At 36.7% G+C, this 26,463-nt stretch overlaps 1 protein-coding gene across 1 annotated transcript in view; it reads left to right on the forward strand.

The window, feature by feature from the left end:
* LOC150088367 (methionine synthase-like) overlaps positions 1–26,463 on the forward strand; it is a 668,558-nt gene that overhangs the window by 98,657 nt on the left and 543,438 nt on the right. Inside the window, 1 exon segment of the mRNA XM_090370745.1 lies at positions 7,930–8,022. Coding sequence (XP_090226871.1) covers positions 7,930–8,022 — 93 coding nt within the window.

Consider the following 26,463-nt stretch of genomic DNA (forward strand, 5'->3'; position numbering starts at 1 on the left):
TCCATTGAATTAATCCATAAATGGGTAACATAAGCCAGAATATCACCAGTGGATCAACACTGACAGAATCCATCTGGCGATCTTTGATCAGACGGAAGGTTTCTAGGTAGTTTAAGAGTTGGCGGTTAATTGTTTTCTCCATTACTTTAGAAAGAGTAGAAGTAATTGCAATGGGACAATAATTGGATGGGAGGGATTTGTCACCCTTTTTAGGAACTGGCAAGATATGAGAAAATTTCCAAGCAAAAGGAAAAACACCTTTGGAACAAGAAAGTGAAAAAAGGCGGCAAAGAATAGGAGTAAGTTCAGGAGCACAGGTTTTGAGAACAAGTAGAGAAATACCATCAGGACCTGGAGCTTTCTTGGCATCAAGATTCCTCAAAATCCTTCTGACATCCTTTTGACGGAAGACCACAGGAGGCATTGAATGGAGTGTGTTGGGAATGGTGGGAGGTGTTTTACTAAGATCATTAATACATGAGCTGGAAGAAAAATGGGATGCTAGCAGGTCAGCTTTATCCTTGGCTGAAGTGACAACAGAACCATCTGGTTTGGACAGAGGTGGGAGCAGAGATGGGCAAAAGTTGCAGCCAATAGCTTTGGTAAGAGACCAGAATGCTCGGCTACGATTAGGGCAAAAGCAAGTTTCTACTCTTAGCCTGTTCAAACTCTTGTTTGGACTGATTAATAACTGTTTTACAATTGTTGCGAGCTTTGGTGTAGGCAGAAAATGAAACTGGAGAATTAGAAACATGCCAATTACGATATGCAACATTCTTCTCTTGAACAGCCTTAGCACATTTATTGGAAAACCAAGGACTAGATAAAGGACGAGATTTTAAAGTGGAGTGTTGGATAAAGGATTCCATTCCTGCAAGAATAATTTCACTGACACGATCTGAGCAAACGTTGACATCAGAAGTTTTGAAACAGTAATCTGACCAAGGAAAAGAAGAAAAGAAGTCTCGCAGGGCATCCCATTTTGCATTCTTGTAATGCCAAACAACATGAGGTTGGGAATAGCCATGAGATAAAGGTTCCATTGGAGAAGAGACAATCACCAAGTTGTGATCTGAAGTGCCTAAAGGACCTCTCACTTCTGCCGTTTACTTAGAAGGGTTGTTTGTGAGAAAAAGATCAAGCGTATTGGCTGTGTGATTAGGATTGTCCAAGAATTAAGGAAATGTAACAAGGAGGTACTGTAAAGGCATTGATTATTGTGTTTACAATGAAAGAATTTACCTTGAAGCAGTTAACTTCCTCCCCTCTAAGACTAGATGAATCAACTTGTAATATCAGGATAGGTCTGAAGTTAGGTTCTTTTTTCCTGGCACATAGGAGACATCAACAGAGAATGGCTGGATTTCAAGAAACCACTTTTAAGATTCTGAAATTTTTATCTTTCATGTTAGTTACAAACGTAACTGGCTTTGGGATCTTACTTAATCATAAAGTTTTGATTTAAAAGTAGGTGTCTGAGATGCTTCAATGGATATGCTTTAGCTTGTGCCCCCCTTAAATTGTTGAGTAACATTTCTCAATAGGAGAAAGAGTTTCCTGCTAATGTATCTTTGTGCTCCTGCTGTAGGACTACTCATGACTGTAGGTCCTGACAGAGGCATAATGAGAGGAGAATGCCTTACTTATCTTTAAATACATTAGTACTGAGACAGATTTCTTTCTTCGGTGTTTCAAAAGCCTCTTGTTTTGATGAATCAATAGGAACTTCTTGCCCTTTTTTGGCAGGCTAGATGGTTATGCACAGATGGGTTCATCTGTGCACAATCCGGAATAAACCTGCTATAAAAAATTCAGCATGCCTAAAAACTGACTTCTCTTATGCTACAATGTAGTTTTCCTCTTAAGATTGCATCCACATTTTTAATGAATGGGCAAATTCCCTGTTTGGCAATCATGTGACTTGGATATGTTACCTTGGTTAGAAAAATCTTGCATTTTGAGCATTTTATGAGAAGTGGGTGAGATTTAGATAAGTTAGTAGTGACCTCATAGAATAACTCCTTATGATTTCCATAAGTGTTTGTATACACCAAATCATTGTCTTCATAAATGACTACTCATTTCCTAACAGTGCATCCATCATCTTGTTCATCAATGCCTGAAAACTTTGGGCAGATTTGTGTACCCTTTGCAGTAATCTGTAAAGACTGTAATATTGCCACATTATTGAAAATTAAAAACTACTTTTGGTGATCTGGTTTCAAGGATATTTGATCATAGTCAAAATTTTTTTCTAATTTTGAAAATATCTTGGCTCCCTGAACACAGTGTAGTGGGACCTTACCTTATTTATAGCTCTGCAGTCAACATAAACCTTAAGTCACCGTTGGGCTTTTCTCTCACAATAACTTTGTTATCCTTGTGCCGTATAGCCTACAAACAACAACAACTCTCACAGTGAAAGGACTTTGATTGATTCATAATAACTGCAATGTAATACACCAACTGTATAACTGAAACTTATTAAAATAAAAATAATGTAAGACCGGATCAAATGATAAAATAAAATACACTGATTGTATAATAAAAGTAGTAAAATAATAAAATATAAAAATAAAATATAAAGAATAGCAATTACACTATACGGAAAAAAAAATCAATAAAAATAATCTTAGCTTTCAGAGGTGACCCGCCTCTTTTATCAACAGTAAGACTTAACTTGTCGTGGTACATCCTTTTTTTTTTTTTTTTTTTTTTAGGAAGGATTTACTATGACAAGTTAAGACTGTTGATAAAGGAGGCAGTTGCCTCTAAAAGCTATGGTTGTACTGCTTTTATTGCACAATCAATGTATTTTATTTTATCATTTGATCCGGTCTTATATTATTTCTATTTTAATAAAGTTTGTTATATGGTTGGTGTATTACATTGCAGTTATTATGAATCAGAACTTTCCCAACCTCAGAAGCCTATTTGAAGAATAAAAGGACTTTTCCAGTTTGAAGTGGAAGATTCAGGTATTCTGGCCCTGATACTCAACAAGTAGCTTCTGAATTCTCTTTATATCTGAGGATATGCTGCACCCAAAGTCCTATCCACTAACTTTTCAAAAGACACGCTTCCTTCTGCACCAATACTGTTTAACACCATTCAGTGTTAGAGCTGCAGTAGAAGTTTACAATAGAAATCATCATTGGCACCCAACCTTATCTCCACTGGCTCTCTATTCAAAATGACCTTTTTAACAAAATCACCTTCCTGAGTTCAACTTAGACATGTCTTTCATCTCATTCTAAGACTTTATTCTCATTCCTTGATCAGAGTAGTTGTGAGAGAATTTGGGAATATGAAAATTGTGTCCCTTGTTCTTTTATCACTCCAGACACCCTTATCTTTGTAGTAAGGGACTTTGCTAAGTAGATATCTTTAAATCAACTGTGTGCTGATTAGCAATGCTTGAGCTCCTGAATCAAGTAATGTCTTCACTGTTCTGTGAACAATGACTTTATTTCACACAAGCATCCCTTCCTCTTAGGATGCTCTCTGAGTGAAATACCTATTGGTGTTACATTTCTTGTGAAATCAGGCAGAGGGAAAAGTCCTGGGGACAGCATGTGATTCTCTCTATTTAAGCTGGTACTAATAATTTAGCAGACACCAAATTCATTAGAATGACTTTATATCTTTGAGTAATTCAGCTGCAGGCAAAGCTTATCAAGGAGTTTGCCAGGTAAACCATTTTGAGAGACTGTCCAAACCAGTTTGTTTGCAGGTTTGTGGGAAAATTAGCAGAAATGGGTGAAGGCATTTGGCCTTCTTTGTTTTTATAAACAAATTCCTTTTGAATCAATCTCAGTTGAACTCACATCAATACCTTCATTAAAGGTAGTAGGTGTATTAACAGGGTTCATGCAAGTATTATTGTTAGTAATGGCAGGATTATTGAACATCAGTGAGCTAAGAAACTGTTGTTATACGGTCTGTATAGTTTGAATTTGATCATGTTGTTGATCCATATATCTTGTGCCTTCTACTGCTTTGTATCTTTCCCCAAAATGAAAGCTGTTTTGCCATAGCAAAACAGCTTTCAGTTGTCTCTGAAAGCTGTTTTGCTATGGCAGTATCACCAGCATTGTGATCATACTTGCAAAACCTTCTAAAGCTGTTTCTGTCAAACTGTATGACTTCAGTTAAGGCATCATCAACATTCATGATATCCTCCTCCTCCTCGAGGGGCGGGGCTAAAACTTTCTCATAACTTCCCAAACAAAAGAAGTAGAAAAATCAGTTTATCTACAAAATTAGAATCTGGTCCAGCAACAAGAATATTTAAGAAAACAAGTTTAATCTATTCAAAAAAATGAGTTAGTCTTACTAGTCTCTTGCTGCAAAAAAACAACAAAAAAAAAAAAAAAACAACACTGCAAGTAAATATGTACTGCAGGAAATTTGGATCTTATGTATGAGCTGAGTGATAAGAGGTTCCTTTAACTTCATTTAATACTAAGGTTAACAAATGCCAGTATTGAAGTTTTTTAACTTGAGTATTTGTGACCCCAGGAACAAATAGCATAGCCTTGTAGTCTTGAATAGATTATGCCACTGTTTCTCTGAAAGTTTGCTGTTTCCTTTAGGCTGTCTATTTCAGAAAAGAAAATATTAACCAGATACCCAGCCAGGGTTATCTCCTGAAATAGAAGAAATTGAAGACCTAGGATTGAAGTGTAACATTTGTAAAGATTCAGGCAAAATTGCATTTATTCCAACATAAGCCGACAAATGATTCCCCCCCCCCACTTTTTTTTTTTTTAAACAATGAAAACCTCAAACAATTACATTTCGTGTTTGGAGTTTTTATATAGTACCGTGTGTGAGTTGATGTTGAGAAAACAGAAGATACTTGTGGATATTAGATTTAAATTTCTGTAGATTATAATTTTAGGCAAATAATGTGAAGGAAGAATGTTCCATAAAGCAGAAGTAGAAGGGATAAATGAGGAAGAGGAAAAGTTGGTTTTGTGAATTTGGAGTTGGGCATTGATTGGATGCTGACTTATTGTGGCGCATGTTCAGACTAGTTTGGCAGAGGGTGAGGGAATTACAGATGCCAATTCAGAAGAAAGTGAACAGAAGTATCAACAGAAAAGGCATGCAGCAGAAACTGAACATCTTTGAGACAGCGTAGAGACACTTGAAGGAGTGTCTTGGAAGCACCACCCCCAGATAGATATGGGAACAATATTCCATGGTAGGGTGCATTTGTGATTTGTATAACGAGTAGTTTTTCAGAGAAAAGTAACACCAAGAGTATGCAAAAGAAGTAACACTTGTGATGTGCTTACATTAAGAGAGATTAGAAGTTAGAGTAATTCCTAGTATAGATATGCGATCTTGTCTAGAAACCTGTCATTGAAGATGAGCAAAGCTGCAGTATACTCTTTTGTGTTTTTGCAAGAAATAAGACAGGACTGAATTTTAGAGGGATTAAAGTTAACTAAGCCTTCTTTTCTCCACTGAAGACTTATCTAGAGATTGGATTTTAAGGATTTGGTTTAGAATATTCAAGAAGTTGAAAATGCAGAACATCATCATGCTTGAAAGATTTCTGGGAATCTCTTTTGGAAGAATCTTGATACAGCTAATACCACATATCTTTTTAAAAACATCCAAAGGGATAATTGCAGAATGGGATCTTAATTTTTCAGAGGAAGAAATTACCCAAGCACCAGTGGATCAGAATGTCATCACACAGACTAAGTACACTTACCTGCAGTGCCATCGTGGTATGGTAGGCATCCAGGCAAATTATTATTATTAGCCATATGGTGCAAGGAAGCCTGAAGCTTATGCTGCACCAGCCAATACAAAATTTCCCTGAGTTACCCTGTGTGTGTGTGTGTGTGTGTGTGTGTGTGTGTGTGTGTGTGTGTGTGTGTGTGTGTGAGAGAGAGAGAGAGAGAGAGAGAGAGAGAGAGAGAGTAGAAAGGAATCACCAAGAAAGAGAAGAATGATAATATCCAGCTCAAGACCCTGGGTTTGCCAAGCCCATACTCACCAGATGTGAGCCCCTGGAGATTGCCTGGGAAGCTATTTGGGTAGGGGTGCCTTGCTGTCATGCAGATTATTTAATTTTAATTTAAAAAGGGTACCAGATGCTTGATTTGCCTAGGGTGCAAAAATATCTCATGATGGCACTGCTTATCTGTACCATTCTCATGTTTAATGCCCCAAACTTACCATCATCAGTTAAGAATTATTGTTTGGATTATTGAATTGGACTGGTTATTTAAACTTGAGTGCAACCTCACATTCCTACCCATTCAAGTGTTTCAGATGCAAAAATTTGGTCATTCGCAGACATTTTAAAAATGGAAAAGAGAGAAGAAATTCAGAACTAAAAAGTTGAGCTTAAAACATAAGAAGTAAAAAAAAAATCAATCCCCTATTAGTTATAGGAGATTGATTTTGCCTCATATGCCTCAATTTTTTTTTTTTTTTTTCGTTAGTTGTTGGTGCATCGGCTTCTGTGGCCATAATGCACCTCCCAAAGTGTTTGCATTTTACTCTGATCCAAGCCCAAGGCAGGATTCAAACACGCGACCTTTGTGTTGCCAGGCAGGCACTTTACCCACCTGGTTAGCCCGGTTGGCATATGCCTCAATAATCCAATGGAAATGCACAATACCAGTACAAACAGATGTTACTGTTCCACTAAGTACATCCTTTTCTGACTGGGACAAAATTGCTTCTCACACCATTAAAACTGAAAACTGTTCTCCCTAAATGCCTTGCATGCTATAAACACTCTGATAATAATTTCCTCTTGGTACTACTTTCACCTCATAATTAATTAGTGGATCAAGTAAAGAATACTATTAAACAGCTGGCAGCTGAAAAGAAACACACTACTAATCATTTGAAGATTGACAACAAGGAAGACTATATATAAAGGTTCCGTTCTTGAAATACAGCTAGAAGATGATATGGATATGGGCAAGCCAAGTTGCTTTTGTCTGAAACTAATGAGCATATGTATCCTACTTGCAGCTAGTTTCTAATAAGAGATGACCGCTATGCCAGAATTTTCAAACCAACCCCCACAGTTCATCATTTAATAATAGACGGCCCAGTCTTTCAAATAGATGAATGCCAACCTTTACTCCTCTCTCTCTCTCTCTCTCAAATTTTTATGACTCTTGAACATTACATGTCCTTAGGGAGAGGCAGGACATTGCTGAGCTATTTACCATTAAATATGTTATTTTTACACTTTTTTCCATAAAGAACAAATGTATTTTATAAAGCCTGATATCAGCATATTATGATCATAGTTGCAGATGGGCTTATAAACCCACAACAACAATGTGCTGTCAGCTGTGTTTACAAGTAACAGTAGTTATTTCTAATTTACAGTAGTTTCGAAATCAGAATATTAGGGTATATATCCTTTTAACAAAATTCTAGATGATGTGGATTTACTCAAACCAAAATTGAAGAAATTCTCTGAAATTTGATTCAGAACTTGATGAAACTGAATCAATGCATCTATAAACATAGAGGATAGTTCTGCAAATAAAAAATAAATAATGAAGTTTTTTCTTTATTTTTTCATTAAAAATTTTTTTTAAAAATAAATTTTATATTTATTTTTGACAATGGACCTGCTCTAATAATTGACCATAAAATCATAATAGGAAAAGATTAATATTTATTAAAGCAATTATATACACAGTTTTTAAATTTTTACAATCTTCCAAATTTCTTGAATAGATTCATTTCAAGTTGTCCAGAAAGCTACTTACAAAGAGGTAAAAGAGTGTTTTCGAGACTATTTGCTGATTACATTAATATTTCAAAAAGGTAGCAAAAGCTTTTTACCATTGAGTAGATACTGTTCAGCAGTGTCCTTCCAATTTGCTAACCCTCTACAGAATTGAACATTTTGGTTTTGTTGTTTATTTTCTCCAGGAATTTCACATTATGTTGCAGGAGCAATAGGACCTACTAATAGAACCCTCTCCATATCTCCTTCTGTGGAACATCCTGATCATAGAAACATCAGTAAGTTAATGCTTTTCTTAAATTTTTTTTATTAATAGCTTTTAAATATAAAAACATAATAATATAAAAAATAATATAACTGTAAATGCCCTATATTGGGGTTGAGAATAAGATATGTGGTATATTTTGCCAGTGCTGAAATGAAGCTTGAAAAGTCAACCAAGATGGTTTTCCTATGCTGACTAACATTTGCTACCAATAAATATCAATTTTTAGGGAAATTTGCCTGTGTATAAAGTACATAGGCAGATGTCTATGTACTTTATAGGGAGTTTGGAAGAAAAGGAAAGTTTCAGAATGCCAGGGAGGGGTTATGTTTCTTTTCAGGCTTAAAGTTAGTACACAAGTATTGAAATAGTTTCAGAAAATAACACTACACTGCATAGCTTTTTTTATTCTTGGACAGTCTTGACAAAAGTCCGATTTAAAGTTTGATAATAATGATAACAATTTTTGGTAAATAAAGTCCACCTATATATGAAGAACATGGAATGACTGGAAGAAATTTTAGAAGTGAAAACTCCAGAGTGCCAGTGAGATGGCATATCTCCTTGTGACAACCTTGCTTGAGGTTGTCACAAACTGAAATGACAGATTTAGAGAAGAATAAAATAGTTTGCATGATGGAGTGAGGATGGAAGTTGTGCATTGTGCATATTGTTCATAAAGAATAAGTGGAAATACCTGGAAGGAATAGAAAGAGAAGGAAGAAAGAGATAGGAGGAAGTAGTTGAAAGTGAAATTTGGCTGATGATGCCTCATCTCGTTGGGAGAAAAGGTTCTCCAGTGGTGAAAGAAGAACTTAGTGTTTCAATTACTCCTCAACTCGTCAAAGCCTGAGTTGAGCTGTTATAGCTCCTATGTTACTACAACTAGTGAGCAAACATGTTTCAGCAAAGTGTCTGAGGTTGTCACAAACTGAAATGACAAATTTAGAGAAGAATAAAATAGTTTGCATGATGGAGTGAGGATGGAAGTTGTAATAAAAAATGAACCAAAAATGTATAGAAGTGAAGGTTGTTGTTGTTATTTGGTTTTTAGGAGCATTAGCAACTAAGGCCATATTGCTTTGGGGATATGCGGTGGTCATTCCCTGACCTTTCCGCATCCTCCGTATTTGGTGGCTCACGGGCTCGAACCCAGGTCTAATCAAGAAGCGTGTGCTACGCACTGCTGCTTCTGCCCACCTGGCTACGGAGGCACCCTGTAGTGAAGGGATAATGTATATAATAATTTTTTTTCAGACTTCATATAGTTAAAGGTTGCCCTGTAATTACTAAAATATAAATTGACTAAAATAATATTAAACTTATAAGAGAGATATGAAATTTTTAAATGTAATGGAAAGTATGCCAGGCAGAAAGTTAGATTGAAACTAGGCAAAGGTGTGGAAAAAAAATGAAGTATGAATGCAATCATGAGCCAAAACAAAAAAAAAAAAAAAATCTCTGAGACTAGAATAAAATGTGAAGACAGTTGGATCTAATGAAATTAAACAAATTCATCAAAGAATAAAACTGAATCAAAATATTTTGTGCACAAACATTAACAGAAATAATAGACTGAGGAAATTTGTAAAATAAATAAAAGATTTAAAATAAAAAGTTCAAGATGTATGAAATAGAGAAACACAAGGCAACAACGAAGAAAGTTTCAGAAGTGAAAAACTCAAAGAACCAGAGAAGTCTCTGCTATTGTCAACTTATCAAAACTCATATAAATTTAGAGAAGAAAACCATAGTCAAATTTTTAGAAAAAGGTAATAGATGAAACAGGATGCAAAACAGTAAAGTATCTTAAATGAGGCAAAAAATGTGAGAGAGATTCAGTCATTGCTGCTTTCCCATATTTTTTGCCATTACTGAATATTTCATTTGCTTTCCACATTTTTTGCCTAATTTAAACAACTTTACTTTGGATCATTTTTCAGGGTGTGTCATGCTAATTTGAAAGTTACATGAACTGAATTAATAGAATTGGTATTAGTAGTGGCAAATGATGTAAGAAAGCAAACTTATACAGCATCAGCAAAAAATATTTAAATAAATAACATAGCTTCCCATGTTACCTGTCTGTCCCCTTTAATAGTTTGTTTAGTTCTTCCTCAAATTTATTCAAACTACCCACTTCCACAACACCAGGAAGTCTGTTCTGACAATCAACTACCTGCTGGCTGAGGGAAATTTCTGCACATCTGTCCTGCAACCATCCTTCCTGTTTGAATTTTTGTCCACCCATGTGTGTGTGTGTGTGTGTGTGTGTGTGTGTGTGTGTGTGTGTGTGTGTGTGTGTGTGTGTGTGTGTGTGTGTGTGTGTGTGTGTGTGTGTGTGTGTGTGTGTGTAGTCCAAGTAAGAGGAAGGATGTCATCAGCATTGAGCTTATTCAATCCATCCAAAGCCTTAAACACTTCAATCAGATATCCTCGCATGTGCATAGTCTCCAGACACTGCAGTTTGCAAAATTGAAGCCTTTACTAGTAAGACATCGTTTGGTCTCCTCACTAATCTTGTTGCTATTTTCTGTACCCATTCCAACAAATCTACATTCCTCCTAAAATGAGGCCTCCAGACCCACATGCAGTACTCAACATGTGACCACTGCCTTGTTCAACTGGACAATTACCTCCTTATTCCTGCTGGCAAACTTCCTGTATATTAATGACAAAACCCCATGAGTTGTCCTGTCTGCACTGCTTAGAGAACTTCATATCTGACTGCACAATTACCCCTTTTTATTCTCTGCTGCCCCTGCATATGGTACCCAAAGTTGGGGTGTTATTCTGGAGTTGCTGCTACCCATATGCAGTACCTTGCATTTGTCAATGTTAAACTTCAATTGCCACTTCTCAGCCCATCTGCCCAATTTTTCTAGATCTTGTTGCAGTAAAAAAAAAAAAAAAAAGAAGTAAAGTGCAGCCATTATCAACCCACTGCAGGATGGAAGCCTCCTCAACAATTCATGCTGAGGGAAATGGACCATAATCTGCCACGCTGGTCCAGTGCGGGTTGGCAGATCCTTGTTGCAGTAGCATACCCTAATTACTATCATTAACCACTTGGCTAAGCTAATCTTTGTATCATCTGCAAACTTAGGCATTAAGCCTGTTATTTTCTGTACATTTGTGAATTGTGCATATTGTTCATAAAGAATAAGTGGAAATACCTGGAAGGAATAGAAAGAGGAAGGAAGAAAGAGATAGAAGGAGGAAGTAGTTGAAAGGGAAATTTGGCTGCTGATGCCTCATCTCTTTGGGGAAAGGCTTATAAGGTTCTCCAGTGGTGAAAGAAGAACTTAGTGTTTCGATAACCCTCAACTCGTCAAATCAGTATCATTAATAAATATAGAAAACACAATGGGCTCAGCACTGATCTTTGGGAGTTCCACTAATAACAGTACAGGAACTACCCAAATTACGTAAAGGTTGTGTTCTGCGGAATGCTACGTAAGTCGGGGAGTTTCCCCATGCTTGTGCAACACTCTTAACTTGAATTGATTGAATCAAAAAAGAAATGTTCGACGAACATATAAATAGAATTATTTATTGTATTTATTCAATTTTTTTATCTCATGTGCAGGAAAAATTACAAAAGCGTGCAATTTAAAAAAAAAATTCAAAATTGTAAAATTACAAAAAAAAGAGGAGGCAGGCATGGCGTCAGTAAGTTTTACCTCTCGAGCATTAGTATTAGCATTAGCAAGGGCACATGATGCAAGAAAGCAAGCTTATATAGCATCAGCCAAAAACACACACACACACACACACCCTTCTCATTTCACACATCCACTAGCTCCAAATGTTTGTCTAGTTCTGCCTTGAATCTGTTTAAGCTATCAGCTTCTACAACGACAGATGGAAGTTTGTTCCAGCAATCAACCACCCGCTGGCTAAAGGCAAACTTCCATACATCTATCCTACAACTGTGTTTCCTCAATTTGAATTTATGCTCTCTCAGGCGATTATTCTGAGCATCGTTGCCAGAATCGACGTATTCAGCTGATAAGTACACCTCTGAGGAGGTTGAGTGCTGTGGAGATTTAGAAGCCGCTCAACGTTACGAAAGAACATATTAATGCATGACTGGATGGTGACTTTTTTCTTTTCATCGTAGATTTCTTTCTAGAAAGCAAGAATATTATTCACCCCTCTTAACTTTTAAGAATCATTTGCTGTCAGGATCTATCTTCTCAAACTTTGCCATTGCCATCTCTCTGATGATGAAGCATCTCGGCTCCTAATTTGGTTCATCTTGAACTTCATCAGAATTTTCTTTTTTCACTATCGCTGCCTGTAAGTCAATAAGTTTTTCATTAGATAATTCCTTCTCTTCTTCTTCTGTTAACTCCCTCCACGTCTTTGGCATCAACCTCCAACTGAGGTAGCTCTGCAACCTTTACAATCTTATCTGTAATCGCTTCATATGATTTGTCTTTTTCAAATCCTTCAAAGCCTTTTATGTGCCATGGACATATTTTCTTTCATGTACCATTTAAACAACTTTTAGTAATTTCTGCCCAGGCCTTATTAATATTTAAGATGGCGTGGTAAATATTGTAAGACTTTCAAAAGTCTCTTAATGTAAAATTTTTCTTATCATCTACTGCAGACAATGCCTGAGCAAATGTTGTGCGTAAATAGTATGCTTTTCAATTCGAAATAACACCCTGATCCATAGGTTGGATGAGTGAAGTCGTATTTGACGGTAGAAATATGACTCTCATGTTCGAATTGAAATCATCTAGATGCGTAGGATGTCCAGAAGCATTATCTAATAGAAGCAAAATCTTGAAAGGAACGTCGTTGTCTTTACAATATTTTTTTAACCTCGGAAATGAAGCAGCATTTAAACCAATCCTCAAAGAGAGATATTGTTATTCAAGCTCTCTGGTTCGATCAGAAATGCATGGATAGGGTGGCTTTATTGATGCCCTTAAATGCAGGAGGATTTCCAGAATGGTACACAAGCAGTGGTTTTAATCTGTAATATCCTGCTGCATTAGCCACAAGCAAGAGTGTGGCCCTATCTTTTGACACCTTGAAACCTGGCATTGTAATTTCCTCTTTGGTAATGTATGTTCGATCCGCATTTTTTTCCAGTACAGAGCAGTCCGTCAATGTTAAAAATTTGCTGCGTTGAATCTGCCTTCATCAATAATTTTTTTCCAACACATCACAAAATTTCTCTGCAGCTGCAGAATCAGCACTAGCAACTTCACCGCATACTTTAACGTTGTGGAAACCAGTGCAATGCTTGAACTTATTAAACCACCCGTTGCTTGCCATAAACTTGGGTTAGGGTTTGCCATACTTATCCTTAATATCTGTATAAATACTTGTCGCTTTTGCTTGAATGGTCATTGGACTCAGGGGCACTCACTTCTGAATCTGATTTTTCATCCATATTATTAACAGCTGTTCCATCTTCGATATAGCATCTGAACGCTGTTTTGTGATCACTGTTGATCTTAAGTGCATTGATACTTTAACATGTTCCTTTATATGTGCACTGTTCTTTAAAATAGTATTCACTGTTGAAGCAGCGAGACCTAATTCCCTTGCAATAGATGACAAACTTTGTCCTGATTCGTACTTCTTAATCATTTTCATCTTCATTTCTAAATCAATTTTATTTCATTTCCTGGCACTACCACCACTTCCACTTTTCATTGGTTGCTTTCCCTTCATCATTGTAATATGTAAATAGGAATGAATAGAAGTTTCCAAAAATTTGTATTTTATATGATTGCAGATTTCAGTGAACGGGAACACATAAAATTGGGGAACGGGAATAGCGTAAAAACCCAAACAATTCCAGTTATCGGTATTATCGCAAATGCAATAAGATCGAGTTTACTACCTGTTTATAATTAGATGCACTAACAGAAAAGCCCAATAAATCGGAAAGTGCAAATTGTTTTTATTGTTTTTTGGTCGTTACCTTTAGAAAGATATCACAAAGGTATTCAAAATTGATTCTTATAATGGGAACATATGATAATGATGAAAGTGTAGTGCAATATCCATTATAAATATGACCTTTAGGTAATATTTATAATGGATATTGCACTACACTTAAAATAAATAGCTTAGTAATAAAGATAGTAATAAAACAAGCTTCTGTTTAAGTGTGTTCATACTAGAATAGATAAACCTCAACTTCCAAGGACTTAAAACGAATTAAAAAAAACAATGTGTTATTGGGTTCACACTATTTTCACGATATCTCCATTTATTCCTATGGGATGCAAAATACGTTTCCACAATTTTTTTAAGTTTGCATGGGTCGGGAAAAACTTACGTAAAGTTGAATTTCTGTAAGTCGAGTATTATGTAAGAAGAGAAATACCTGTACTCTAAGAAGAGCAATGTCCATTGATAACAGACTTAATGCTTAAATTGGAGCACACTGCTCCAATTTGTATGGCAGTCTTTTATGTGGAATGGTGTCAGAAGTTTTTCTGAAATGTAGGTATATGATGTCAAAATTATTCTTTGCATTCAGTTCCTTTGTTACTGCATCATAGTATCCAATCAGATTGCCCATGCATTATCAGACAAGAGGTCTCACATTACCAGACAAGATCGTCCCACTTTATTTCTTTAATCAGTGACTCTATAATTTTCTCTGTAACAGAAGTCAAGCTAACAGGTGTGTAATTTCAGACTTAAATTTTTTTTTTTTTTTTTTTTTGCAAGCTTAATTTGAATCTTCTGGAAGCATGCACTAGAGTTTGGCAGGAAGTTTCAGTAAAACAATTGTGGTTTATTTTAAAAAATTGGTTTTAAAGATGGTGATACATCCCTTGAATCTACAATTATAGAAGATTCAGGAGAGCTTCCAATATCACCTTGAGAAGCAGCAAACTTTAAACATGCAATCCGAAAGCATGCCGGAATCATGAAAACTGTTAGATTGTAAATGTTGATGAATTTGGATGATATAGATGAGATTAGTGATTGAAAGATACTAAGTTATTCTGTCACTCTTCAGGGAATAAAGAAGAGGAAGCTGAATAAGATGCTGATAATGTAGTAGAGGAATGAATTCTGACCCTTGCAGAAATGGCTCAAACATTAGGAATTCACCTTAAAGACTGTCGCTGACTATTAGAGATTTTGGATTTGGATAGAGATGTAATGAAAAGAGGTTGCAGCTTTTTGTGTGGAATACCAAACACTGGTCATCATTCATCTCATGGGAATAGCAGTGGAGGGGGCAGAACTTTGACTCTGAAGAAGCTAGTCAGCACTTCTCTCAACAAACACAGTGGATGTATACTGGGAAATCAGTAAAAAATCTTGGGGAAGGAATAATATCCAGTAATATTATGTTAAAGTGACATTTAAAGCCTGGTCTCATTAGAACATTAATGCCACTGGTAGAGTGCGAAACCAGTTTACACTAGTTGAATGAAAAACACTGTAATAAAACTGATTGAAGAATACACACTGTTGCAGATACAGTAGACTAACATCTCATAGCCTTAGTTTCTTTGGCACTTAATACATTCTACCACCACCACTTCTGAGTATTTCAATATTGCACTTTTTGCTCACATTTTTTTAAGGACCATATCTATTTTCTTAGCAGTGCTAAAAAATTAACTAGAAACCTCTGCTTCACTATTTTTATTCTTCATTGAATACTGTTCAGTAAAATAATCAGTTTTGAAGAACTATATTGCATTCAGGGCCATGTAAATGTGGAACTTGCTGCATCTACTTGAAAAAGTAGTATACTATTAATGTGCCTTTTTCTTGTAGCATGTGGTGGCTTGATACATTTCTGTGTGTAGTGGCAGTTTTTCAGCAGCAAAACTGGAGTATTCAAGGTCAAAATGATTAGTTGTAAAGTCTTCTGACCTATATGGTCATGCCAGAGTATAAGAACTTTCTGTTTTAAGTGAGCATTTATGTGTTCAACACAAAAGAGCTATGCATGCTGTGTATTCAACTTTATAATTTATATAATCATTATTATTATCATTAATTATCATAGCTATCAATGCTCTATTTTTATTAATGAAAGTATCCACTTTGATTGTTTTAGATGCAAAAACATTACAGCACAATTCCAGTAGTATGGGCTAGCAAACAACACACTTCAGTAATGTTAGAGAAGTAAAATATGTACACTGAGTGAACAGAAATCATGGAATACCTACCTAGTAATGGGTAGGCCCATCTTTCACCCAGTTAAGGGCAATCATATGGTGAGGCATTGAGTCCACTAGTTCACAAAAGTGTTCCACAGATATTTCCATCCATGTTTGCTGTACCGCTGTCCATAATTCTGTCACATTCCTGGGTAGACGATCCAAAGCTCGAATGGACCTTTCCACAGCATCCCAACGATGCTCCACTAGGTTCATATCTGGTGAACAGGGAGGCCATTCCATTGTGGTAAAATCTGTGGAATGCTCTTCTATGTTCTAGTCACCACGGCTCTGTGGGGAGGTGCATTGTCCTGCTGGAAGAGTCCATTGCCCTGTGGGTGTACAATGACCATGAAGGGATGCGGATGGTCTGCAAGGATGGGCACAACCTGGATTGTTCAGAGATGCATCTAGATGTACCAGAGTTCCCAACATGTGCCAATTGAACACACCCCCTGACCATTACCGACCGTTCATCTGCCTGAACAGTTCCTTGTTGACATGACAGGTGCATAGCTTCGTGCAGTTTCCGCCAGATATGTACCCTCCTGTCCGCTCGAAATAACTGGAAGCTGGACTCATCAGACCAGGAGATCCGTTTCCAATCATCCAAGATCCAGTGCCGATGTTCTTTCGCCCAGTTGAGGTGTAGAGCCCTGTGTCATGGTGTTAGCAATGGGACTCTGGTGGGTCGGCAGCTCCCATAACCTATTGCAGCTAATGATCACCTGATGGTCTTGATGGAGACATTTCTGGCTCCTACCTCTTTGAAAGTCGATGGTGATTTGTGCCACTGTCACTCTTTGGTTGGCTGAAACAATGAGAGACAGACGTCGACGGCCACGTTTGTCCACCACCTTTCTCGGACTACAGTGAGATGTTATTCCGAAAATGGCATATTCCTGATACACTCTTGATACTGCCGAACGGGGATAGTGCAATTTCTGTACCATCTCCATGATAGAGTGACCCATGCATTGGGCATCCACTATCATCCCTCTTTCAAAGTTGATTAACTCACAACGTTTATCCATACTAACATCGAATTACTATCTACGTGAATACAGTGATGCCATGTACTTAAATACCTGCCATGTGGTGGGCTTGTCCTCTAGTGAGAGGGGTGACAGCATCGTGTTGCCCAGGAACCATGAATTCTGTCCTTTCAGTGTATATGTTAGAATAAGCAGCATCCCTAAAACTTTTTTTTGGTAGCACTGGGGCACTATGCCAAAAATTGGGAGAATCCCAGAAAAATGCAATGTCTGGTCAACCCATCTTTGGCTGAATGCAAATTGCCACACATCTAGTTGGCAACCATCCTTTTCCCATGTTCACTGCTGCTTATATTTAGCGAGGGTTCATTCTGAATGCCTTTTGTGCAAATTTTAAAAAATATATATTTTTTTTCTAGATATTTAATCAGTATCATTCTTCAGTAGTATTTTTAGGAATCAAGTGTCTTTTTCCACAAAAAAGAAAGCGTTGTGCATTTGCATCATCAGCACAGAGAATGAACTTTGCTGAATGTATGTTCAATAACATGCATTCAGAAAAGTAATGATTAATTATAGTTTTTTGAAAGTATTTGTATTTGAAATCAAAGTATAATTAATATAAAGGCCTGGACTCAAATCCTGGCAAGGTGGCATGCTAGTTGAACTCCACTGTGGTACACTGTGATTTACACAGAAACTCTGCAGAAAGGCCAGAAATGTGTATAATGCTATGTTTGTGCTGCGCATATGTTGTTAAGTTGTTTAGTTGTTTCTGGTAACTTTGATACCAGGAAGCAACAAGCACCAGGGAGGTGTGTCTTGATACCCATCTATGCCACAAGGAGGCGGACCACAACTGAGTGCGAACCACAGCAAACCTCGAGTGTCACATACTGAATGTCAAAACAATTCAAAATATGAGCAAATGAAATAAGATAAAATAAAATAATAAAGTAATAAAAATAAAAGGAATCATATTAACAATAAAAATAATAGATTTGATAATTGAGAGCTATTAAGTACTCGATAATTCCTATATTCTATTATATTATAAATCAACAGGGATTATCTTTATTTTAGATATAGGAAGCTTCTTTTCCAACTCTCCTAGTCCAACTGGCTAATAATTCTTGAGGATGGCGATATCTATTTTGTAAAGCAGGTGGGACATCTTCCCCACTGTCAGAACCATAGTGTTCAGACCGTGCGGTCTCAACAATGAGTGCTCAAGACTGCTGTCTACAAACACCATACTTCTGGCAGCATGGAAACCATTACTTGGATTGGCATAAAATTAGATTTTTGAGGTCTAAACTGTTTAATAAATATGGACCGATTATTTCTTTCGGTCCTATAGCTGGACTTTAGAGTTAAATTTAGGGGTCTAATAAAATTGGATATGGGGGGGGGGATTATTCTCTACATTCCCTAAGTCGGACTAGAACTTTTCGGGCGTCATGTTCACAGGAACGGAGCAACTCACAATTAATCCAAAACTTTTGTCTTATGTTGTAGTGTTTGTTCTTCACGCATGCGTATAAGTGACCAATCGTCGGACAATAGGAATGGCCTACATATATCGATTGAAGTTTCATGTAGTTTCATCTCTAAGGTTTCTGCAATAAGTAGTTTGTGATAGTTGTGTTGAATATTTATAATTTTTGTTTCATTAAAGCTGAATGAATGTCGTTCATTTATTGCATGGAACGAAAGTTCCAATGCATTTGAACGTTCATTCAGCTTTAATGTCGTTCATTTATTGCATGGAACGAAAGTTCCAATGCATTTGAACGTTCATTCAGCTTTAATGAAACAAAAATTATAAATATTCAACACAACTATCACAAACTACTTATTGCAGAAACCTTAGAGATGAAACTACATGAAACTTCAATCGATATATGTAGGCCATTCCTATTGTCCGACGATTGGTCACTTATACGCATGCGTGAAGAACAAACACTACAACATAAGACAAAAGTTTTGGATTAATTGTGAGTTGCTCCGTTCCTGTGAACATGACGCCCGAAAAGTTCTAGTCCGACTTAGGGAATGTAGAGAATAATCCCCCCCCCCATATCCAATTTTATTAGACCCCTAAATTTAACTCTAAAGTCCAGCTATAGGACCGAAAGAAATAATCGGTCCATATTTATTAAACAGTTTAGACCTCAAAAATCTAATTTTATGCCAATCCAAGTAATGGTTTCCATGCTGCCAGAAGTATGGTGTTTGTAGACAGCAGTCTTGAGCACTCATTGTTGAGACCGCACGGTCTGAACACTACGGTTCTGACAGTGGGGAAGATGTCCCACCTGCTTTACAAAATAGATATTGCCATCCTCAAGAATTATTAGTGAGTTGGACTAGGAGAGTTGGAAAAGAAGCTTCCTATATCTAAAATAAAGGTAATCCCTGTTGATTGATTTATAACAATAAAAATAAATAAATGAAATAAAATTAAGAAAAATAAAATAAAAACAATAAAAATAAGGAATTTATAGCAAACTGTAAAAAAAAAATCAGAAAAAAATAAAGATAAAATAAATAAAATAAAATAAAATAAAATCCTGCACCAGTGCAAGGCTGGTGCGAGCAATGAGAAACACAATAGAGGAAAGAATAACAGTAAAAGAAAGAGGAATAAAAAGTAAAAAAGTAAACATTTGATAGATGGAAAAATGGAAAAGACCTGAATTAAAAGTGAATAGAGGGAAGAGATAAAGATTCCACACAGGATAACCTGTGTCAGCCGATGATCCTGCCTCAGGACTAGCCTGAGGATAGCAGGAGATAGAAAACAGGAAAACTGTGATCATTCAGCATTGTAAAAATAAGATTAAGAACTGTCAAAGGTGGTGGTGAAGATGGTACTTGACCTAAAGTTTGGTGGTGGTATCACAAAATGATGATGATGAAGGTGATGGCCTGTACTGGAGGCGGAGGCGGAATAAGAGTAGTTCCTGGAATTGAAGCTCTACCGATTAGTTGTCCATTTAATCTTCTGCAAAATCTTGCAGAAGATTAAATTTTCTTTGGAGTCCAAGAGAGATGGTTCATTGCCTGGAGAAAATGGTTGACACACAGCAGACAGAGGCTGATGAAGATCCAAGTAATATGGACAGTCTTCTAGGCTGCCACAATTTAAAAATAAACAAAGAACATATGAAACTGTGAACCAAGTATACAGCTTTTATAGCCCTCTCTAGACAGTGTGATTGAAACGAAGAAAAATCCTAGCCATAATGCAAAGGTCATGGTTCAATCAGTGTACCGATATTGATCAGTTGTTCATTTCATGTACCTTTCCTTTTAAAGTGCTCATTTATTGACTGCAATTGAATGGATGCATATTTGCAGTAAGGCATAACACTTGCGGCTTGTGTTGATGCAAGGTTGCATTCTGGCAGTGAAGTGCTGAATGCTCCTTGTGTGTGAGTGTTATCGGAGAAAGAGTAAATATTCCATCAGTATTCAATTTACATAGTCTATTTAAAGCCTTGAACATTTCAATGAGGTCCTCCCCTTGCAGTTACCTACTTTCAAGAAACTGCAATTTACAGAACTGAAGTCATTCTTGGTAAGCGTATTCTTTTATATGCCCCCGTCTAATCTTGTTGTTCAGAAGAACAACACTTGTTCTTCAGAACAAGTGTTGTTCTGCACTTGTTCCAACTGCACTTGTTCCAACAGGTTCATACTCTTTCTAAAATGAGGCTTCCAGACCTGCATGCTGTACTCACAATGTGGCTTAATCATTGCATACTAAAACACAGTTTTCTCTTGGCATTTCTTTTCTTTTAAATTACTCACTCTGTACAAATCTCAAATCTGCCTTACCATGGAATATTGTTTCAGCATCTGGGGTGGTGGCCCTCTCTTGGGCTTCTAGGCTCCATTCAAAAGAGGGCAGTCAGGTTAATTAATGATCCATCTCTTACAAAGTCTCTCCACTCTCTGTCTCATGTATGTTTTGTTTCTGCTGCATGTGTTTTCTGTGGATGCTTCTACAGAATTGGCATCTGTAATTTCCCCACTCTTTAAAACCAACCTGAACATGTGCTGCAACCAGTCTTCATTATGCAACTCTAAACTCACAGAAACAACTTTCTTCTTCCTCATTTATCTCTTCAACTTCTGTTATCTGGAACAACCTTCCTTCACATGTATATCCTGAAAATTGCAATTCACAGAAATTGAACTCTGTCAAAAAGTATCTTCATTTTTCTCAACCTTCAGCCCCATGCACATTACTAAGTACTATAGGTTGTAATACTTTCATGTTTGGCATTTTTATAAAAAAAAATCCCAGAGTAACTTGATTATAGACTGAACTAACTGTAGAACTCTGTTTCCCATGACAATTAGGAAAAATAACCCTGTCATATCACTTGATCAAATTATCTAATTGGAATGGTGCTTGCAGTGAGATAAGAAAAGAACATAAGAGTATTGAATTTATTCTGCAAGTATCTTTAAACTACTTAATTACAAGTGACATAACACAAACATACAGTATTTAAGATGAGCAAAACTAAAAAAGAATCCTGGATTAAAGTTGCCTTCAGTGTCACAAAAAATATTAGTTCCAGACTTATCTGAAAAAAACCAATGACTCTATGGCAAATTCCTTATGATATCCTCTCCAAATGTAAGGTGGAAGGTGTATCCTCTCCTAAAGAGCCAGAAAATGAACTCTTTCTCAACTGAACTCAATTTTGAGAAGGATAAAATAAGAATTGAAAAGTGTAAATTGATTTCACTATAGGCTTATCACTGCTATACAACCAGCCTTTCACAATATATGAACTACAAGAATCCCTGAATAGGTCAACAAATAGTGCTGCTAGCCCTGATGGGAAGTATTAAACACTTTTCAGTTCAATTACCCCTCTGAGAGCTAATAATCCATCTCTTGGCATCATTAAATTATGCTAGTGTTTTCAAAACAAGAGTAAGGATCAATTCAATCCACAAAATTACCAGCCAGCCTATCTTACTAGCTGCTCAGAGGAAATTGTAGAAAATCTGATGCATGCTAAGTGGTGTCTTGACAATCAGTATTGAATAAAAGCCAATTTCTTTTTGGGAAAAATAGGCCAATGTTAGGTCTGATGGTCAAATTAAAAGCAAACATATGGAATGCTTTAATAAGAAATGAGATTAGTCATGGCATGCTTAGATATTGAAAAGGACTTTGGCACCATGATTATTTCTAAACTTGCATTCCTTGGATTTCCAAAAGTTATTTGACACATTTGATTCAAAGCTTTCCCCAAAATAGAAACGTTATTTCAAGTTTGTTATTGAAATATGCCCTTCCAATTGTTTGTCCAAAATGGAGTTGCACAATTATCAGTCCTCAACATTTCACCGGAAACTTTCAAAACAGTGTTGAAACATACAACTTCAAATTTCCATTAATAAAATTGAATACTACTGGCTTTTGTCTCTCATCACAGAAAACTGCTGCCATATACTTCTGCAAAAAACGTGAAATACATATTTAACCTAAACTCTGGCTGATATCAATTTCCAGTAACATCTGACTCCTGGGACTTATAATATGACAGCAAACTTTTATTTTTTTTAAATGACATGAAGCACATAAGAATGCTCTAAAAATATTTTTAGGTCTCTGCTATTACCTGGAGTGCTGATTGACATTCTTCACTCATCTGTAGTGAATCTTCATCTACCCTGTTTAGATTATGGCACCCTTGTGTGTGAATAGACTAGAGCAAATACTTCATGCTCAATGCAATCCAGCATAGTGCTCTTAGGATATCCCTAGGCACTTTCAGAGCATACCCAATACAGAGCCTGTATATAGAGGCAGATGAACACATGATGCACCTTAGAAAGAAAATGCTATTTGATGGAAAGAAAGGTTTCCTAACTATGCAGCTAAAAGCTGAAAGTTTCCTTCCCATCCCATCAGCACCTACTATCTATTTTTGAGGCGCCTCCGTAGCCAGGTGGGAAGGAGCAGCAGTCACACGCTTCTTGATTAGACCGGGGTTTGAGCCCATCACCACCAAATACGGAGGATGCGGAAAGGTCAGGGAATGACCACCGCATATCACGGAGCAATATGGCCTTAGTTACTAATGCTCCTAAAAACCAAATAACAAACAAAACTATCCATTTTTGATGGCCGAAAAATGGATAGCAGGTTCTGCTGTGGTGCTTCCTACCCCTAGTGCAGGGATAGGAAGCAGTGTTTACACTGCTGAAGTGTTAAGGGCATTAGATCTTATTAGCAACTGTTCTACAACACACACACACACACACACACACACACACACACACACACACACACACACACACACACACACACACACTGACTCTAAGTGTAGTAACTGGTATAGAAAATAAATCTTCACCTTCCCACTCCATCTTGAACGCTCATTTGAATATACTTTAACCCATAACTAGTTATGGGAAAATTTGAAATTCCTTTGCGCATGTGAAAATTTGAAAAAATCAGAAAAAAAATTCAGAATTGTTTTTTTTTTTTTATGCCACCCATTTTTTCTGAATATAACTCTGAAAAATTCATGTTCTGTTTTAAAAACATATTTCTAATTAATTTTTGAAAATTAAAACTCCCTTTAGAACTGTCAGTGAGCAAATGTAAGTTTAAAAACCATTCCCTTTAACGTATGCTCTGATTAGACCTGAGAGTACTCACTGCATGAAACACAAATTGCACACCTAAAGTTTTATTCTAGATGATGCACCAATGTTACGAAGCCAGAGGGCATTACCAATTGCAGGAAAGTGCACGGCAGTAAAGCGAGTATGCTGTCAATGTCTCAGTGTGACATACATCAAATGACACATTTGTATAATTAGAGTTAACTTAAACATCGATTTTCTCTAATGGTGCAATAATTAAGATTTCTATAATTTTCTGCAGACAATTCAAAGAAAATATTGTCAAAAAAGCTATTAGCAGTTCCTTCTCTGTTGATGGTGAAGTACGAGGGGTTTCCGAAAAGTAAGGTAACACATTTTTTTTTCTTAATAACGGTGAAAGGGAATGAGATGAAATGCAGTGGACAGATAGACCAGTTAATAATGTTCAAAAGGACCACCAGTGCAGTGTTGCAGTACTGCTGCCTCACAGCAGATTCCAGTTGCAAAATGGTGGCTACCGTGTCAATGTGGTCCAAAACAGGTGTTTGTGAAGTTATTCGCTTTTTGTAAGCAAAAGGGTACCAAGTGACATTCACCGTGAATTGGTTGCTGTATATGACAAAAAGATGATGACCAAGAAGCAAGTATGTTTTTGGTGCAATGAATTTAAAGCAAGCTGTGTTGACATTGAAGATCAACATCAGGTGGGCAGGCCTTCATCGAGCAAGACAGAAGACAACATTTCGCTCATTAAGGGTATCGTTCTTGAAAATATGTGAGTAAATCTGCGTGAAATTGCACAAATAGTGAACATGAGTAAGTCGACTGTTCACAAAATTGTTCACGATGTCCTTGGCTTTCGAAAGGTGTGCTGCTACTGGGTGCCCCGACAATTGTTAGAGGAAGACAAACAAAATACATGGAGATGTGTCTGGAGAACCTGTTGTGATACAGTGACGAAGGAGAGCATTTTCTTGCTTGCATAGTCATAGCAGACGAAACGTGGGTTCATCACTTTACCCTGGAGAGCAAACAAGACTCCATGACCTGGAAACATCCACAATCTCCTGTGCACAAAAAATTCAGAACTGTTCCAAGTGTCCAAAAAGTCATGGCAGTGTTCTGGGATTACCAAGGCATTCTGTTGGTGGATTTCTTGCTGAAGGGAGGAATAATCAATGCACAGCTTTACTATGCAACATAGGAAAAACTGAAAGCCAACATTTGATGCAAATGACCAGGACTCTTGACAAGCACTGTGATTTTGTTGCACCACAATGCAACTCCACACACTGCCCACACTACTCGTGAGTGGTTGTGCCGTAATCGTTCAGCCCAGATTTAGCACCTTCAGACTTCCATTTTTCGGCCCTCTGAAAAAAACACCTTTCAGGAAAGCATTTCACCATGGATGAGGAAGTTCATCAGGCGGTGCGATGTTGATTACTGCATGTGGGCATGGACTTCAGTACTAGTATTGATAAACTGATCCATCGTTGGGACAAGTGCATCAATAAAACTGGAGACTTTGTGGAGAAGTAGTGCATGCTCACTTATTTTTTGGTGTGTAATTTCAACTTCGTATTATTAAACATCATTGAGAGAAAAAATGTGTTACTTTACTTTTTGGAAACCCCTCGTACAAATTGTTGAAATATTGTTATGATCAGGTTGACCCCGTGAAACTGATTTTGGGTTAAAGAAAATTATCAGAATTCATTTCCTGTTAGATTTCAGTCCATGGGATATAGGATTGAAATTCCTCGGAATGAATATGCAGATCACTCTGCATAGTCACTGATCTAACTGGCTTTCAGATTTCTTTTTTTTTTTTTTTTTTTTTTGACTTTAGACTTATAATGCAGCAAGGGGTGTACTTTGAGTGGATATAAGCTTGGCAGACTCAAATGAACAATAAGCCGCCACTACAAATAAAGCATAAATCACAAGTCAGTTATTCTAGCTTCCAGAGAAACCAATACAAAGAGGTTGTCCTTGCATGGACACACACACATTTGACATACCATCTAATGCATCACTTCCTATTTATATGTAAGGACCCACCTACTTGTTCATTTTGCCACTGTCTAGAAACAGTAAACATATCTTGCATAGAATGTACTCGTTATCATTTTGTCAGTAATGCAACTTTTAGCTCCATAACAAATTGCATGAACCTATATAATTATAATACCCATTAGGGAGTGATATAGATGTAGTGTTGAACTTTTGAAAAGAATACACTTGTACAATTCATTTTATTACAGTCATATAGTCAGCTCCCCTTATGCCATGGGAAACACAGTGAAAGGCATGTTTTGGCCATGTTGTTTGGCCTGAACAAACAACAACATTATCTGGGTGGTGGGGGGTATTACAAAAGACATTTCATAAAAGGCTGATCTATAAGCAATTAGATTTTTCACTACTTTACTTTTCAAAGCCAGATGCCTATTTTTATTTATTAAAAAATGGCAGCATATTTAAAGTAATACCTGTGAGCTTATTACATATTTTTTTATGGATACACCTCCAGCTATTCACAACACACTGGTTGAGAATGACTGGACTAGGTTATTGTTATATAGATTGGTATAGATGATATTTATTCATTATTAAAACATCGTAGTAACATTTTTATACTTC

Source organism: Mastigoproctus giganteus, chromosome 3, assembly GCF_048544385.1.
Source record: "Mastigoproctus giganteus isolate SK-2022 chromosome 3, ASM4854438v1, whole genome shotgun sequence".
In the NCBI taxonomy this organism is placed as follows: Eukaryota; Metazoa; Arthropoda; class Arachnida; order Uropygi; family Thelyphonidae; genus Mastigoproctus; species Mastigoproctus giganteus.